The sequence below is a fragment of the Mobula hypostoma genome, chromosome 23, assembly GCF_963921235.1.
Source record: "Mobula hypostoma chromosome 23, sMobHyp1.1, whole genome shotgun sequence".
NCBI classification, from domain to species: domain Eukaryota; kingdom Metazoa; phylum Chordata; class Chondrichthyes; order Myliobatiformes; family Myliobatidae; genus Mobula; species Mobula hypostoma.
In genome coordinates, this window is record NC_086119.1 from 16280358 (window position 1) to 16299882 (window position 19525).

Consider the following 19525-nt stretch of genomic DNA (forward strand, 5'->3'; position numbering starts at 1 on the left):
GGACTTTTTTCTGCGCAGGTGCTTTGCTGTTGGGGAGAGAGTAGGGAGGCGTCGCCATGGTAACGCGTCACTCGGAGAGTCGGTGCAGCTTGTGCGTTGGGATGGAGGGAGAAAGGAAATTTCTACCACAGAGGAGGATAAAATTATTAACTAAACCACAAATGAAATAGCAATGAACAGCCTGTCATCGATCCCGTTGCTCTGCATTTAAGATCAGAGCAAACTAGATCATATTGCATGAAATGTAGAAGTCGGGCGATCGAAATCCAGGAAGCAGAAAGTTTTAACGAAAGTTAGAAGTCAATTACTGTTAGACTTCAAGAGTCGGCCAAAGTGCACGCACGCATTTTCTTATTTACCCACAGATCTAGAAGACGTTTGTTGTTCTGGCAACTTATAAAACTTCCAAAACTAAACCGATGCGACGGCGTGGGTTAAGAAAAGCTGCGAGCTGATGATGGAAGACGATACACCGGCCAGCGGGCACAAGGCAAAGTCAGCCACGAAGTTTACTGGTGATTCGGCAGTAAAGAAGAAAATCAAGAAAAAGGGTGTGAAAGAAAAAAAGAATTCCCGCAAAACAAGGAGAAGCTCTTCAAGTACGCCGTTAACCTCAGCTGAAACAGTAATGGGTAGGATAAATAACCATTGAATAGGGATATCAATTCCCCTTCCCCCCAACACTCACATTCCACTCGTCCCAACCGTGGTTAAGGTAATCTGCTATTGAAACTATTTGTTACTGTAGAAGTATATATTCTAATCTATAATATACTCTTGTAAGTGGTTTCCTATAATGTTTTACTTTCTCTAAGCTTATGGTCTAAATCTCCTACTTACACCAACTAACTTGTACCAAATCTCATTACACCATCTCGGCCCAAAACATCGACTGTACCTCTTCCTAGAGATGCTGCCTGGCCTGCTGCATTCACCAGCAACTTTTATGTGTGTTACACCATGTTTGTTTGTATGTTTATTTATTTATTTATTCATTGCGATAAGGCATGGAATACTCTCTTCCGGCCCTTCAAATCTCATTACACCGTGCTTGTTTATTTGTTTGTTCATTGAGATACAGCATGGAATACTCTCTTCCGGCCCTTCAAATCTCATTACACCGTGCTTGTTTGTTTGTTTGTTCATTGAGATACAGCATGGAATACTCTCTTCCGGCCCTTCAAATCTCATTACACCGTGTTTGTTTGTTTGTTTGTTTATTTATTCATTGAGATACGGCATGGAATAGGCTCTTCCGGCCCTTCGAGCTGCACTGCCTAGCAACCCACCAATTTAACCCTAGCCTAATCACGGGTCAATTTACAATGACTAATCAACCAACCAACCGCTACGTCTTTGGACTGTGGGAGGAAACCAGAGCACCCAGAGGAAGCCCACGTGGTCACAGGGAGAACGTACAAACTCCTGCCAGTGCTGGAAATTTAAATCAGGTCATCTTTACTGTAAAGCATTGTGCTAACCACTACTCTACTATGCCACTCTTTACCAAGTTGGCAGACTTGCATTCACTCTGAGATAAACGTTGCCTTGATGATAAATTTGAAACCTTTGTCTTCAAATGCATCCCTGATCTCACTCCTGTCTGTAAATACCAACAACCCTTTAACTTCCTTCACTAACAGCAGCCATGCCCTCAGCTGCCAAGGCCCTAAGCTCTTGAGTTAATTGTCTCCGCCTCTGCCTTTTTTTTCCTGACTATAAGTTGGTACCATCTTATCATTTGCCCAATATAACATGATAATCAGTTTTGGTTCAGTATTACTCCGGTGGTGACCGGAAACATTCAACCTTTTGAATGCCAAAGGCTGGCTGGCTGGCTATCTTTCTAAATTGGCAGGAGCCTTTTTTACGTCTGTGGTAATATTGAGGGAAAATAAGTACAAGGGCATCATTTTCATGAAGACGTGAGTGGTTGGCACAGGGGCCCTTTAACACCAAGCCCCCCCCCCCACCCATCCTCTTGTGCACGAGCTGCTATGGAGGCCGAGTCATTGGGTACATTTAAAGTGAAGGGTTGATAGTCCTTTGATTAGTAAGGGTGTCAAAGATCACAGGGAGAAGGCAGGAAAATGGGTTTGAGAGGGATAATGAGTGGGCAATGATCAAATGGTGGTGCAGAGTCAATGGGCCGAATGGCCTAATTATGTTCCTTGGTCCATGGTGACCTCCCTGTCCCAGGCACTGGCCTCATCTTTCCAACACAAGCTTGAATCACACACCTCGCCCTGGTTCCAGCAGCAAACTGCTAACCCACTTCAGTCATTTGTCTGCCCATCCAATGGCCCATAGCTCCATCTGACATTCGCCCACATTCTCACCCTGCTGGTGGAAGATCCAGACCACAGCTGTAATGGGTCAGGATCTAAACTACAAACTAGGATATTCTCTTCCAGTCAAAAATTTACAGACTTTGTCACATCTTTAATCACTTGTTGCAACTGTGAACAAAGTCATCAGTGAGACACAGAAGATAGTGGATATAGAAGTGTTTATTCACCAAAAACGAGCAACAGCCACCATAATCGAGACACTCTTTGAAGAGGTGTGCCTGACCCAATATTACATGACATTTTTATATGCTAAAGATCAAAGGTAACAGCAGGACAAATCTATAGTTACAATGTATTTACCATGCGTCCTTTGAATTACATATAATTAGCAAACACCACCTTCTTCACACTAATGCTTCAGACAACCAAAATGAACGTTAATCAGCATTCTCCCCCTCTCCCCCCCCCTTTCCCCCACTCTCCCCCCTTCTCCGGCCGGATTCATGCATATGCCAACCTCAAGTGAATGTGTGTTTCCAGGTTTGCAATCAACCCCAATCTGCAGCTCCAGGAAAACTATTGTTCAGAGCTGCATTTTAAATTCAATCTACAATCCACATCCAAATTTGAAAATTAGTTGCTGTTGAAATTTGCTATATCCACCAACTCTAGAATATGCCCTAAACACATGAGAGAAAAATTTCTGATTAGTTGTGTCAAATTTCCAAAAATATAAAACATAGAAATCTACAGCACATTACAGGCCCTTTGGCCCACAATTTTGTACTGACCATGTAACCAACTCTAGAAACTGCTCAGGATTTCCCTAGCACATAACCCTCTATTTTTCTAAGCTCCATGTACCTATCTAAGAGGTTCTTAAGAGATCCTATTGTATCCAAATTTCATAATCAAATATTATATTATAGAAACCATTAGAGTACCAAACAGGAATTACAACTATCTTTGAAACAGGAAGCTACAGACACCGGTAACAAAACCAGAACCTTGGCTAAGAGCAGACAAAATGACACTTCATAAGTGTTGTCAAAGAAAAGAGAGGGGCAAATATGTGAGAAATACATACAGTATTTCAAAGAAAATACCAACAAAGTACCTGCAGCAACTTTGGAATGATCATTTGGATGACGTAACGAATTGCCTCAGGCAACTGTTAGAAAGAATTACCAACAAAATTAAAAAGGCAAAGAAAAGGCAGTTCCAATGAAGAGGCTTGGCCCGAAATGTCAGCTGTTCATTCCTCTCCATAGATGCAGCCTAACCAGCTGAGTTCCTCCAGCATTTTGTGTTTGTTGCTTTGGATTTCCAGCATCTGCAGATCTCTTGTGTTTAAAGAAAAAGCAAGTGTGGGCGTAAATAGGGAATGGTTGGCTTAACAAAAGGCAAGGAAATTGGAGATAGAAAATATGGAAAAGTTTGGTAATAGAAAAATAAACCAGCTAAGAAAAATGGATAATCCAGCACAAAAATCATTCTCCGTAACTTCCGCCACCTCCAACGGGATCCCATCACTAAGCACATCTTTCCCTCCCCCCCCACCCTGCTTTCCACAGGGATCGCTCCCTACGCAACTCCCTTGTCCATTCGTCCCCCCCATCCCTCCCCACTGATCTCCCTCCTGGCACTTATCCTTGTAAGCAGAACAAGTGCTACACATGCCCTTACACTTCCTCCCTTACCACCATTCAGGGCCCCAGACAGTCCTTCCAGGTGAGGCGACACTTCACCTGTGAGTCGGCTGGGGTGATATACTGTGTCCGGTGCTCCCGATGTGGCCTTCTATATATTGGCGAGACCCGACGCTGACTGGGAGACCGCTTTGCTGAACATCTACGCTCTGTCCGCCAGAGAAAGCAGGATCTCCCAGTGGCCACACATTTTAATTCCACATCCCATTCCCATTCTGACATGTCTATCCACGGCCTCCTCTACTGTAAAGATGAAGCCACACTCAGGTTGGAGGAACAACACCTTATATTCCGTCTGGGTAGCCTCCAACCTGATGGCATGAACATCGACTTCCCTAACTTCCACTAATGCCCCACCTCCCCCTCGTACCCCATCTGTTATTTATTTTTATACACATTCTTTCTCTCACTCTCCTCCTTCTCCCTCTGTCCCTCTGACTATACCCCTTGCCCAACCTCTTTCTCCCCCCCCCCACCGTCTTTCTCCCCGGACCCCCTGTCTTATGATCCTCTTGTATCCCTTTTGCCAATCACCTGTCCAGCTCTTGGCTCCATCCCTCCCCCTCCTGTCTTCTCCTATCATTTTGGATCTCCCCCTCCCACTTTCAAATCTCTTACTAACTCTTCCTTCAGTTAGTCCTGACGAAGGGTCTTGGCCTGAAACGTCGACTGTACCTCTTCCGAGAGATGCTGCCTGGCCTGCTGCATTCACCAGCAACTTTGATGTGTGTTGCTTGAATTTCCAGCATCTGCAGAATTCCTGTTGTTTACAAAAATCATGGGATAGGTTGTCAAAGAGGACCCAGCTTACATCACATCATCAAATCAATGTCAATAAGGAGCCACTTTGTCTTGGATGCCAACTGGTTGCTTCCAGTTTTGGCCTATGATTTAGATTTTGCTGCCTATTTCTCTGACATGTATGACTTTTAATGTACTTCCTCTTAGTGACTGACAAATAGAAACAGCCACCAATATGGCTTTCAATGCAGCTAGTACTTCTGTAGAATGGCATAGTGCAGAAAGAACCTATTGAGTCCACCCCATCTTTTGAAAAAAAAATTTGATTAACTCTTGTCCTGTTATTGTTTTACTCGTGTTCCTGAAAAAATTGTCTTTTTTACTATCAAATATTTATCCAATCCCATCTGAATATCACTGTTGATTCTTTCTAACATTTCAGTAAGGGTTCAAAGGTTCATTTATTGTCAAAGTATACAACTCTGAAATTCTTCTTCTCCGGGTAGCCAAGAAAGAAAAGAAAGGCAGCACGATCATCAACCCCCAAAATAGCCCCCTCCCACACAAAAAAGCAAACAAAAATGAAACAGGCACATCAACACCTCCCAAATTTCCCCACTTCCTGCACAAAAAAAATGAACAAAAACGGAACAGGAACATCAACCCCCAAATCCCCATCCCCACACAAAAAAAAAACAAAAATGGAACAGACGCATCAAACCCAATTCCCCACCACCAACCTCCCCTGCACAAAAAAAGAGAAAGATCGGGCAAAAAAAAAAACAAAATACAAAAAACTATAGGACCCCCCGAAAAAAAGTCTACAGTCCAAGGTCCAAGTCCACATCTAAAACACAGAAAACCTGGGCAACATTCTCTGGGCACAACAACAGGCTCTCCTCTCTCTGCTAGCGTAGCAGAGTGATCCTCAGTGATCAAAAGGCAGGCAGCCTTCACTCACCTTCTAATGTTTCAATCTCCCACATTGCTTTAATCTGCACACAATGGAAGCTTTAATTGGCGAAATGGAGTGTCAAACATCGGCTCACGCTCCATCCCACAGCCTGCCCACCATGAGGTTCAGGCACGCTGCCTCTGTCTCCCAGAGTCCTCTCGGAGACTGCAGAGCGCTGAAGCACCCAAATAATCTCCAAACTTCCTCATTCGCCTCGATGTTTCAATCTCCCTCGTCGGTTTAATCGGTGACCTATGGAAGCTTTAATCAGTGAAATGGTTGATTACTTTGTTGAACATTGGCTGTGCCCTGCAGCCATCCTGTGGCCTGCCCACCTTGAAGTTGGTGCACACTGCCCCTGCCTCCCAGAATTCTCTCGGAGACTGCAGAGCGCTGAAACACCCGAACAATCTCCAAACAGCAAATCAGAGGCTCCAACAGTTCCAGAATCACATCCAAGATGAAAAACAAATGTAAGAGACATAAAGGAAGTGAAATATATGGTTTCATGATCTATCCAGAAGATGTCAACTGAAGGAGCATTGTACACAGGCACCATCTTGAGTAGAAATCCTCAGCACACATTGTACTTAAAAAGCATTTCTTGTGTTATCCCTGATTCACTTGCAAATCATATTCCATCTGTGATATCTGACTTTCCTTTCTACAGCTGCACATTCCATCTAGACCTTTCGCAAGTTCAAGCAGCTCTGGTAAATCCCCTTTCCCTGTTCAAAAGCAGGGGTCCCCAGCCCCTCAGTTAATGGTAGGGATAATAAGAAAACAGCTGGGAATCCTGGTTCAGAGGAAATAAGCTGAGTTTCTCCAGTCTACTATCTTCCCACAGCTTTCACATTCCCCCGACCCATGGCATCATTTTGCAGCTATTCGGCATAATGTTGACCACAACAGAGCTCAGCCAACTTTGATGATGTTGGACAACCAGTAAGATACTGAGGGGTTTTGATAGGGTGGGTGTGGAAAAGACTTTTCATCTTCTGTGAGATTCTAGAACTGGAGAGTGGGAGTGGTCAAACTCACCTTTGTTTAGGATAGAAAGTGTGATTTTTTTTCCTCTCTTGGAGGGCCATGAGTCTAATTCAAAGGATTTTGGAAGCAAAGCCTTTGAGTCTTTTTATGGCAGGGGTAGACAGGAACACAGAGTTCCGGTTATCAGGTATGCTAATCTTCTTGAATAGCATAGTATACCTGTAGGACTGAAGAGTCTACACTTACTTCTAATTTGTACGTTCATTTCTACATATTTGACACATTTCATGTCACATTCTAGTAAGGCTAATCTATTTTGCTGAAACTACTTAAACTTTGTCAAGCAAATAAAATTTTAAAACAAAGTCTTGACAGTCCAGGTATATTATTATAGTGATAACTTACTTGCCCCAGGCTCTGTACAGGGTTCTACAGAAGAAGGATAATGACAAGGTATGTACATATGAACTTTAATGACTGTTTTAGCAAGATTTTTGCTCATTGTTGTGTGCACTGCAGGGGGCTTTGGGGTTCTTATGTTTTTTCTGCCATTCATTCTTTGAGGGTTTTCTTCTGTTTGGAGGATGTCTGCGGAGAGTGAGAATTTCAGTTTGTATATTGTGTACATTCTCTGATATTAAATGGAACCATTGACAGCACCCCCTCCCAATCCCTGAAGAGTTCATCCATTTTAGAGCAAAACTTCCTCGCTCAAATTGTGCTTATAAATAATGATAAGAGTAGCACCACCTTTACAAGGAGGCAATATTGCAATTCAGCCAGTAGATGGCAGTCTAATATTAGAAACTGTAACGGAACAGCCCTGATTACTTAAATAGTCGTAACTATTCCTGGGTATCTGCAGATGGTGCAGATATTTTTAAGATGTATCTGATATCTCAGATAAAAATCTTTAGTGTATGACAGTGCCTGTGTTTAATGCAATCTAAGATTACACCCAGCCATCCATAAGAAGAGTATTTACCATCCACAAACATCTTAAGAAATTCAGAAGAGTGTTAGGTAGGAATTAAACCAGGTTGGTTGTTTACTTCTTCCGTAAGGATGTAGATGCAAAGACTTTGCATGAACTTGAGACATCAAGGAAATAATAGAAGTTAAAATGACATGTACATGCAAGATCAGTCTCATATTGGTAATTAATATTGCCATATATACTGAGAAACAGTAATAAAACTGTACCATCTACATCAGGAGTCCCCAACCTGGGGTCCGTGGACCTCTTGCTTGATGGTATTGGTCCATGAAATAAAATAGGTGTAGATTCTACACAATCTTATCAAACATAAATACGCCGAGGTACTACAAAAAGAAAAGCAGTAACAGAATGCAGAATATGGTGGTGTAGTTACAAAGGAAATGCAGTGCAGGTAGACAAATAAGGTGCCAAGGACCATGACAAGGTAGATAGAAATATCAAGAGTTCATTCTTGTTGTGCTAGAAATCTATTCAGGAGCCTTATAATAGCAGGATATTTGTCTTTGAGCCTGGTGGCGTGTGTGTTTCAAGCTTTTGTTTGCTGATTTTGGTAATTACAATATTGTAAACAGTTGTACAATAGTGTGTGCAAATTCACCCAGCTACTCTGCATGCCCATTTCCTGATTTTATTTATTTTACATTGATATTCAGAGTAGAACCCAAATCTTAATTTTAAAATGTCAGCAAATAAAATTCACCTACATCAATTTATCCAGATCCAATCTTTAAAAAGTGCAGAGATTATAATAGCCTTATCCTTTTGATGTAAGTCTTCACCTTAAATTATGTTAGTGTTTCCTTATTACTATGTACTGAGCTTGTTTCCAGCAATCTACCTGATAAATCAAACTCCTGAAACACTGCTTTTTTCATTCGATGTCTCAGAAAGGCAACATCCATCATTAAGCATCCCTATCATGCAGGATATGCTTTCTTCTTATTACTGCAATCAGAGGAGGTACAGGAGACCAAAGACACACAGTCAACACTTTGGAAACAGCTTCTTCCCTTCCACCATCATATTTCTGAACAGGCAATGAACCAACCCATGAAGATTACCTTACTATTTTTGCTCTCTTTTTGCAGTACTTTTTAAAATATATTTATTGTAATTTTTAGTATGTTTTATGTATTACACTGTACTGCTGCCACAAAACAACAAATTTCACCAAATACGTCAGTGATGTTAAACCTGATTCTGATTCAGTGCATCCAGCTAACACTTCTTGTCTCTCTAGTTCATAAACGTGGGAAAAGCAGCGAACTCCATACTCCTACAGCACCTCCAAGCATTGAAACATCATCCAGTCAAGGCGATAGCAAGTCATGTCCAGACCACATGGAAAACAGTGTTAAATCTAATGGAGATAACGGAGATCACACTGAAGCATCCTCCATCGACCAACTTGCTACCTCTGTGAACGAATCTCTGCGGTGGGATGGAGTTCTTGATGACCCTGTGGCAGAAGAGGAGAGGATCAAGCTTTACAAACTAAATCGGCAGTTGAGGTACCTGGCAGCCCAGAACAGCATGCGCAAGGAGATCCAGTTGTGCCGAAAGAACCTCTCTGAAACTCGTTGTCCGAAGGAGAATCCATACGTCATCAGCAGTGAAATCTACCAGCAACTAGCCTCAAAAGATCACGCAAACTCTTATTTTATGGGGCAAAGTGCCTGAAGTACAAAATGTATTGAAGTGTACGCAAAGGAACTAATCCTCCAACTACAGACATTCTATCATAGTTGGAAAGCTACACACATAATGTAAATTGTGTTTAAAATCACCTTGATGTTTGATGGTGTCTGCAAATGTCCGAGAAATATCCTAAATAGAATCAACCAAAATTGAAGTTGGTGGGGTAGCATCTTGTTTTGCATTTCATTTTCAGGTTTAGAAACTGGTATGCACTTTAAGATTGAAACAATCAAGATAGGATTAGAGTATTACAGTGCTTAAGATTTTTTTAAAATTAAGGAAAATGACTCAATCTGAGTTTCTATTTTTGGAAAAAATAAGATCCCTGCTTCTAAAGGGGCCTTCCTAGTTTCATTAATTATTATGAGCACAAATGGTAAAATAGTTGGTGCTTTAACCAGTGCAGTCTAATGGCTTTCTTCTCCCTCCTGTAAATTCAGACCAAATCAAACTTGAGCTGTTTGAACAGATGTCTGTAATTGATAACCCAGGACACCAAACACTTTCTCGTGCCTTAGTCTTGTTCTTTAGTGAGAGATGTTATGAAATGGTGATAATCTGATTTTAAGGTGGAGTAAAGCCCCCATCTTCTCATGTTCATCCAGTAAAGTTAAGGATCCTTTCACCGGCAGGCACAGTATCAACTAATTTGAACGTGTGGGTCGTAAGATCATCAATCAAAGACTTCTGCATCCCACGTCTATGCTCTTGCAGGAGCCCCAAGGTTTAGTGACTTATAAGAGACTAGACCAGTTCTGCAGTTTCTCTCAAATAAGGTGATCAAACGGATGATTAAGTAATTACTCCATTCAGGTGAGAAACCATGTAATAAAACCATTTCTGGCTACTCCGTCACCCCACCCCACCCCCAAGCTATGGCCTATGTCTAGCATGATTCTCCTTCTAAATGGCACATCCAGTCCTTTCTAATAATGCAAGTTAACTAAATTTACACCAAAACATTTCAACAAACCAACTCAGAGTTGAAGGGTGATGGGTACTAAGATAATGTATAAATTTTAAAAAGTCATTTTAAATTTTATTAAGATAGTAATTTATAAACCTCATTTTTTTATTTGCTATTTTTGTGTATTTCAAAATTACAAATCCAAAATCAATGCAAGTGTATTGCATGCACAGAAATACCTCATCCAGGTTATTTTTACAAGTTGCTAACAACTTCTGATATGTACAACTGTTAGCAAAACCCAAGTCCCCAAAGACCAAAATGTGCAAAAAGGCAAAATGTGTGACATACTCCACAGGCCAAGCTGTGTTCGGAGAATCAGAATGTTTCAGACCAATGATCTTTCCTTGTGGAAGGGAGGGAAGATTCTCATGAAAGACAGTGGATATAAAAGATCAACTCTTCCTTACTTCACAAGTTCTGACTTGGACTATTTTTTTAAATTCTAAATTAATATTTGTTTGGCTATCAAGCACTTAATTTGTGATAACTGAACTATGTAACTACAGATCAAGCATTATAGCATTGCCATGGTCTCTAAAGATTACACACAAAGATAAAACAAACATGCTATTAACAAAGGAATTTATATTGGCAATGGCCCAATCAGCACCTTCTCAGACAAGGCAGCACACTGTATTTGCTTTCCAACCTCCAATTTAAACATTCATGTCCTCCTGAACCAGCACATCATTCTGCAGTGGATTTCCTCAACAAGATGCTCTGTCACAACTCACCAAGGTTCTTTCAAAGGCATCTCACAAGCTCCTGGCCTATATTCTGAAGGTGGCATGGTAGCATACTGGTTAGCATGATGATTTACAGTACAGGCAACCTGTGTTCAATTTCCACTGCTGCCTGTAAGGAGTTTGTACATTCTGCCCATGACTGTGTGGGTTTCCTCCCACAGACAAAGATGTACCAGGTGGTAGGTTAATTGGTCTTTATAAATTGTCCTATGATTAGGCTTGAATAAATAGAGGGATTGCTGGGTGGGGTGGCTCAAAGGGCAGAAAGGGCTTATTCCACAATAAATAAGTAAAATAAATTCCTGATGGGAAAATGTTCGCAGGCTTGTGGAGCACTGCCACCACCCAAGAAATCCCTTCTAATAGACACACCATGCCAATTTGCAAGCATAGTCCCAGTTCCTTCACTGTCACTGGGTCAAAAGCCTGCAGCTACCTACCCATCAGCACAGTAAGAATACCTTCTCCACATAGACTGTAATATTGCATTCCAAATCAGCACCAACTCTAGGCAATTAGGGTTGAACAGTAAAGTAATGCCTTGACAGTAATGACACAATCATGTATGAATTTCTGTATTTAAATGACCTGATTGTACAATCATCTGAAGTTGTTTCCAATCACTCTGCTGTTCCTGGTGAATAATAAATCATCAGCTCCTGGAGCTAGTCAGACTGGATCAGCAAGCACCTGTATTCAAATTAGACATCTCAGTGGCTGCTATTTAATACAGCTGTTACAGCTTTTCCACTTTACCCACTACTGACAAATTGCCTAGGGCTAGTTATGCATTCTCATTAACAGCTAAAGTGATTGTTGGAAACCTAGAATCAGGTTGCCTCACCATTTACTCTGTTCATAAAATGAATAGTGTACACTTTATGCATGTACATTTGTGTTAAAACATTGTAGTATCCAATTTAACTTCTTGCTAGAACCAAAACTCTGACCAATTTTTTTTTAAATTGAAGAAAGGAAAGATTAGTTTAACTGAGGACACTGGATACGCAAATGCAGGTGTTACTAACCTGGACCACTTGGTTAATGGTAGGGGTCCATGGCATTAAAGAGGTTGGGAACATCTGTTCTAATGAATGTCTTATAAACCTCAAATACACTATTACCTATAGTTAATCTCTGTTGGATTAGAAAAATAAACTGGAATTCTAAGGTTCAAGTTGGCCAACTGGAAATCCAGGTGTAATTCTTACGCATCACTGCACTAGTTTTAAATTAGCTTTTTTTGGCTTGACTTTCTGTATAAACTAATCACCAAAACAACCTTCCAGTGTAAGTGGGGAGGTAAAGTAATCTTGTAATAAAAATATTCCATATTCAGGTTTTATAGATGGAGTAACAAAAAGGATTTGAAATCAATACCTTGTCCAGAACCCGTGAGAAGTCTGTGATTTTGAATTGAGCATTGGCTCGTCCAATGCTTCCCCCCCCCCAAAATCAGTTTCTAGTTACATTGATGCACAGGAGTCAGTTTCTCCAGAAAATTTATTGTTTTTAAATCTATTAGCAACATGGAAACAAAACAAAAAGCAGCATTAAACTTTAAGCGCCTCCAAAGCCCTGCAAGCTATCTCAGTGGAAACTCGAGCTAAAGTGTCCAGAGCCAGATCTGAACAATAGTTTGCAAGCTGGGTCAAAATGCATTTGAAATTCACCCCTCATTTCCTTTTGTTCGGCCAACACAAGCAAATTACATTACAAAACACATCACCTTGTAGAAAGTCCAGTCCCTTAAATTACAGATTTTTGAATGTTCATTTTGTAGGCTTCTTTTAAAAAAAAATCAAAAAGCATATAAGTTCATAAATCACTTTTTATTATAAAAATCAGTACTATTCATATATTGATAATTATCACAAATGCCACCCGAAATTAGAATATAGATGCACAACACCCAGAATTAAACCCCGACAATTGAATACCTAGCAAGGATCATAAAACAAAAAAAATGTAGTTACTGGAAATGCGAAGTAAAAACAGAAAAAGCTGCAAACACCCAGTTCGAAAAGAAACTAAGCTAACGCTTCAGGCTGAAGGCTTCTCAACCCCAAAACATTGTATTTTTATTTGTTCATTCAAAGGACAAGGGAGGGACTAGGAACGGTAGTAGAACTTGCACTGGAGGGAGCTGTAAAAGACAGTCACATTCCTGTTCATGAAGTCACAAAGGCAGTAGACTGTGCAAGGATGTTCTTGGGATGTTGACAGTGGGTTCCTGGTTGCCAGAGATATTTAATTGAAGCTTTTATTTACTGTGATGAGGTTGGAACAATTGTCTTAGGATCATGTTTCTGGAATCAATCAAGTAATGCAAATCACAAAGCCACTGTCCTGGGCAGAATTATTGATCAGTGTCAAGAGCACCAACTTGGAGATTGGTTGGTCGCCCACAAAATTGGAAACATTTACTCTGTAGTAAACTATTCCAGTCGATGAAAACTACCTGCTTCTGCACAGATGGCACAAGTCATTCCTCGAAATTTTGATTGAAGATGACCCTTATATTTTTGAACCCTTCTATTAGTGTCTTCTAGACTTTAGTTCATAGAAAGAAAAAAATGTTTGCTTCAGCTTCATAATGGCTTGTATATCATTCCTTAGGGACTCGGTGTTAACACTATCCTGCCGTATGCAGAGCTTCAAGCTGAGAAAATATTGATTGAATAAAGTTATTTTCCACCCAAAAATTATGGCTTTTTTTTTTGCTGCTAAATGTACTTGTGGTAAATTAATCTGGCTGAGTGGAAGGTTTTGCATGGTGGTGTAACTGTACACCAAGGCACAAAATTAGCAGCCTAGTTTACTACAAGGACTCCTGGGATGATGTGCAGAATGAAAATGTTGCACCAGGGCTAGTTCAAGAAGAAGGTGTGAGGGGCCTTGTAAAACCACAGAAAAGAGAATTACATGCAACCAAAATAATAAATGTTCCAATCCTCCAACAGTATCCATTTCCTGTTTTTTTTAAATTTTCTTGCTCAGTTCCATTAGTCAGCACGGTTTACTTGTTAGCCCTTTCATCTTAAATTTAGCTCCACTCAGCTAGAAAAGTTCAACCTGTCAGTTCCAGAATCAGTATCAAAAACAAAGGAGCTGGTTGTGGATACAGGAGGAATGGAGACATTCTCAACCCTATTGACGTCAAAGGATCTGGGGTTGAGAGGGTGAACAGAGCTTTAAGTTCCTTGGTATACACATCACCAAGGACCTCGCTTGGTCTGTACATACTGGCTCCGGTGAAAAAAGCACAACAGCCCCTCTTTCAACACACAGTTGAAGTAGTTCGACATGAGTCCTCAGATCCCAAGGATTTTCTACAGGGGCACGATTGAGAGCATTCTGACTGAGCATTCTTGCATCACTGCCTGGTGTGGGAACTGTACCCTGGACTCTGCAGAGAGTGGTGTGGACAGCTCAGCACATCTGTGGATGTGAACTTCCCACCATTCATGGCATTTATAATGACAGGTGTGTAAAAAGGGCCCGAAGGTTCATTGGGGACCCGAGTCACCCCAACCACAAACTGCCCCAGCTGCTACCATCTGGGAAACGGTAGCACAGCATAAAAGCCAGGACCAACAGGCTCCGGGACAGCTTCTTCCACCAGGCCATCAGCTGATCAATTCACACTGATCAATTGTATTTCTTAGCTATATTGACTGTTCTGTTGTATATCTTACTGTACATACAATTTATTACAAATTACTATAATTTGCACATTCCAGAGACATAACATAAAGATTTTTACTCCTCATGTACATGAATGATGTAAGCAGTAGTCAGTTCAATGTCACCCCAACCCTCAGTCATCAAGATCCATTATTTCTGCGTAGTGTGAATGGGTCTTGAACTATTTATTTTAAATGAAATCCCCTACTAACCTGTCTTATGGTGCAACATGACTTCCTGACAATAAAGGCCACAATATTTAGGGAAAATGAAAACCTCTTTCCATATCTCAGGATTCGCTTCTCAGCAAAGGCAAATGTGATTTTTTTTTAAAAATGTACCACCACCACTGCACCAGCAGCTTTTGGCCTTTGGGAAAGGGGAGCATTTGAAGCTCAAAACCAACACTCTGTTCCTGATCCATCTTCAGAGATGGGGACTACATAGACTGAGCAAAAAGTACAGGGTTATGTTTGGGGGGGGGGGGGGCGCTGTGAAAATATGATCCAAATCTCTGTGTAACAGGTGGTACAGGAACCTGAAGACACAGAGACATGCACGCGTTCAGCAACAGCTTCTTCTCCTCTGAATGGATGTTGAATCCATGAACACCACATCACTACTTTTATGTTGCACTGAGTTAATTTAACTATTTAATGTGCAGAGGGAACAATGCCCATGTGACCAATTAACCTACCAACCTGCAAGTCTTTGGAAAGTGGGAGGAATCTAGTACACCCAGGGGAAACCTTTACAGTCACGGGAAACATACCAACTCCTCAGAGACAGTGGTGAGTCACTAGTGCTGTAATAGTGTTACACTTACCAAGATTCAAGTTTATTGTCACATGTACATCAAAACCTGGTGAAAGGTGTCATCTGCATTCACACCCATTGTGTTAGTAACTATTATACTATTAGCTGTGAAGCACAGAACACCTCATTGGCACACCTGACACTATACTCCCAAAGCAAGCAACCCACTCAAGTTTTTTTGTGTGACAAAAAGTACTAGAAATGCTTCAAAAGATATTCTCAAGGACTCCTATGGGGAAGTAATACAACGTTTTCAACTCCACAGAATCCCTGGCCCATGACTGATTAAAAAACAGTGAAGCATACAGAAAGCACAAGAACATTCTTTACTGACATAATGGAAACCCAGTGGAAAGAAAGGTGCACTACATCGTAGCTATCAGGAAGAGTTGGAGTCACTTAGCCCCTGTTAAGACCAGTCATAACGCACCCATTTATTCCAATGTATTCCCATCAACTCTCTCCAGATTCTCCCACTCAGCTACATACATATTAGGAGCAATTGAGTGACCAATGGGCTCACATGTGATTGGGACCCGGAAATAAACTGGACAAAGCCCACACAACTCCACATAGACAACACTTGAGGTCGGGATTAAGCCCAGGTCGCTGGAGCTGAAGGGCAGCATCCTCTTTAGCTGTGACACCTCCTTGTGGTGGCATCCATCATTAAGGACCCCCATCACCCAAGACATGCCCTCTTGTCATTGCTGGCATCAGTCAGGAGATACAGGACCCTAAAGGCATACACTTAACATTTCAGTTACAGCTTCTTCCCTTCTGCCATCAGATTCTGAATAGACAACGAACCATGAACACTACCCCAGTTCTCCTTCCCCCTCTTTTTGCACTACTTAATTAATTTTCTTCTTTTAATATATACTTTTAATTGTAATTTATAGCTTTTAACTATCATGTACTGCTGCTGCAAAACCACAAATTTCATGACATATGCCAGTGACATTAAACCTGATTCTGTTCACAGTATCCATTTGGCCCATCAAGTACTTAACCCATATGTGGCAGAGTCCCAAGAGCATGTGGGATTTTCAACAGCCTCCTCAGAATAAAAAGTTAGTGAGTCCATCATTCATCACGATGCTTAGGGACTGCTAAAGCTGTACAAGATTCAACGAGCCCTGCCACCACAAACAGCCATCCAGAGAACTTTGCAGCCTGCATCAATGGGTATAAATCAAGATATATCCATTGTGCTGCAGACTCAAGTTCTAATTCGGCACCCATTTCAGTAAAAGTGCATGAAAAGTGGTGGAAATTCAATGCCAACATTAAATTGAAACCATCAAATACAAAATTCTGCCTTTGTGAGCCAGTGTTTTTTTTTAAATACAAAGGTGTTGTAATTTAACCTTTTCAAAGGTGTGCTGCAAAAAGTTAAAACTTTAATCCACATCAGACCACAGAATTCTCAAGAACTAAGAATCCAAGAAACACATGCACTGAGAAGTGAAGTATTTTGATGATCGTGGTGCCAGGGTAGCATAGCAGTTAGCGCTATGCTATTACAGCTCAGAGCGTTGGAGTTTGGAGTTCAATCTAAGAAAGTTTCTACGTTCTTTCCGTGTGTGTGTCTGTGTGTTTCTTCCACATGCTCTGGCTTCCTCCCCCACTCCAAAGACACACCAATTAGCAGGTTAATTGGTCATTGTAACTTGTCCTGTTTTAGGCTTGGGTTAAATAGATGGGTTGCATGCTCTATCCCTAGATAAAATTTAAAAAGTAAATAAATCATATGACATATCAGACAGTCGCTCTCGAGAACCAATTTCCCACGATGTTCAGAATACTGATGTTTGCACATAATGTCATTCACTTTATCTTCTTCCACTCTCCACCTGCATGCTCTGCACACAATCAAACCAGCACTGCATCAGATCTCCTCAACATATGGTATGTTCACTTGAATAGGTGCAGAGATTGCCTTCCTTAGAAGGGGCTCCTTTCATTTCCCCTCCAACATTGACCATAAGACAGAGAATTAGGCCATTCAGCCCACTGAGTCTTCTCTGCCATTCCATCATGGCTGATTTATTACCCCTCTCACCTGCCTTCTCCCCATAACCTTTAAGGCCCTTGCTAATCATGAACCTTTTAAACCTCCACTTTAAATATACCCAATGACTTGGCCTCCACAGCAGTCGGTGGTAGAGAATTCCAGATTCACTGCCCTCAGGCTAAATAAATTCCTCCACATCTCTGTCCTAAAGGGACTTCCTTCTACTCTCAGGCTGTGTCCTCTGGTCGGACTCCCCATTATAGGAAACATCATCCCTGCATCCATTCCATCTGGGCCTTTCAATAAGTCAGCCAACAACTATGGACACGTGGTCTTAAACTCATTGTCAGCCACTCAATGCAATTCCATAGAGAAAACTAAGTGGACAGTGCTGCAGGTTGGTATCAGGTCCTCTTCAGTGTGGATCCCAAGCCGGAATTCCGTAGACTGATGAAATGAAGTATTCATGGAGGAAGGAGAACTATGCCTGGACTGCTATTGAACACGAACACGAACACACACACGGATGGCAGTGATAATTATATATTAGTGCATTAAGGAGAGTTCTAAAGAAGCTGAAAGATACTGATGACATTTATACAACTGTCACAGATCAGGGAAGTGTTTGCCATAGGCACATGTGAAATGATATTTCATTCTTCAGAACACACCTCAGACGAAAGCAATAATTACTTGGGATACTGGTGGCAGAGTTAAACCAGATTTCACCATTCTTGGGGGGAAAAAAACCACATTAAACCAAATGAGACATTCCCATCTGGCATGACCTTTATTTTGTAAAAATAATATAATCAGGGTTTCAACACTTAACGATATTTATCTAGCCTATTTACTCTGCCGGGACAATATACTGCAACTCCAGACCATCACTCTGCACACAGACTTTGGACCTGATCAGAAAGCTGAAACCTTGAACTGTTTTACTCCAAGTGCCAATTTTTAATGTGGAAGCTGCTACTGGATTTTTATAATGAGATAAACATTGATGTTTGTGTGACAAAAAGCTAATTTGATCATGTTATAAAAAATGTACATCAACGCAGAGATTTCTGAACAGATAATGAAGCAACCCCAAACACTATCTCACTATTTTTGCACTAGTTATATTTATATACACAGACCTCATTGCAATTTATAGCTTTTTTATGTATTGCACTGTACTGCTGCCACAAAACACGTAATCTCACAACATATGCCACTGATATTATACCCAATTTTGATACTGAAACAAATGAAATTCATCATTTGCATCAGCAACCAGCAGTCCAAAGATGTGCTGGGGCCAGCCTCTGCACGCTCTGTCGGCATGCTTCCAGTGCCAACGTGGCATGCCCAAAATTTACTAATCCTAACCTGTACATCTTTGGAGAAAGGAACACCTGGAGGAAAACGTGCAGTAACAGGGAGAAGATACAAACGCCTTACAGACAGTGGCAGAATTGTAGCCGAGTCATTGGCGCTGTAACAGTGCTATGCTAAATGCTTAGCTACAGTGCCACCGGGTTGGGAGTCAAACGGGCATTTCCTTTTAAGACTAATGATTTTAATCATTTTCAGTTACTAAACATGCATCAAGTAGAGCCAGTCTGCTTCGCAGCTTATCTGAACTATTTCAGGGCAAGTGTCACGTTTCAAAAACTGCCAGGATTGTGTCTACCCCACCCTGCCGCCCACTTAAATCACTGCTGGAAAGCCTAGACAGATATCCAGTATGCAACACCACATTTGTCAAGTCAACTGTGCGTGCAAACTTGAAACACTCGCACAGTTGGTTACACTTAATATGCATCTTAACACATGCTCTTCAACTAGGTTAAATTCCCCTTCTCAATGCTAGCTTGAGATAACATTAAGCTGTGCTCCACTGCTCCTGGAGGTTTAAGC

The 19525-nt window shown here is 41.2% G+C and overlaps 1 protein-coding gene across 1 annotated transcript in view; it reads left to right on the top strand.

Annotated features, from left to right (window-relative positions):
• liat1 (ligand of ATE1) overlaps positions 1 to 19396 on the top strand; it is a 42551-nt gene extending 23155 nt beyond the window's left edge. The window contains exons 3-4 of the mRNA XM_063031217.1: positions 19 to 632; positions 8927 to 19396. Of these exons, the coding sequence (XP_062887287.1) occupies positions 455 to 632; positions 8927 to 9366 (618 nt within the window). The 5' untranslated portion in view covers positions 19 to 454 and the 3' untranslated portion in view covers positions 9367 to 19396. The remainder of the gene's footprint in view (positions 1 to 18; positions 633 to 8926) is intronic.
• Positions 19397 to 19525: the final 129 nt, after the last annotated feature.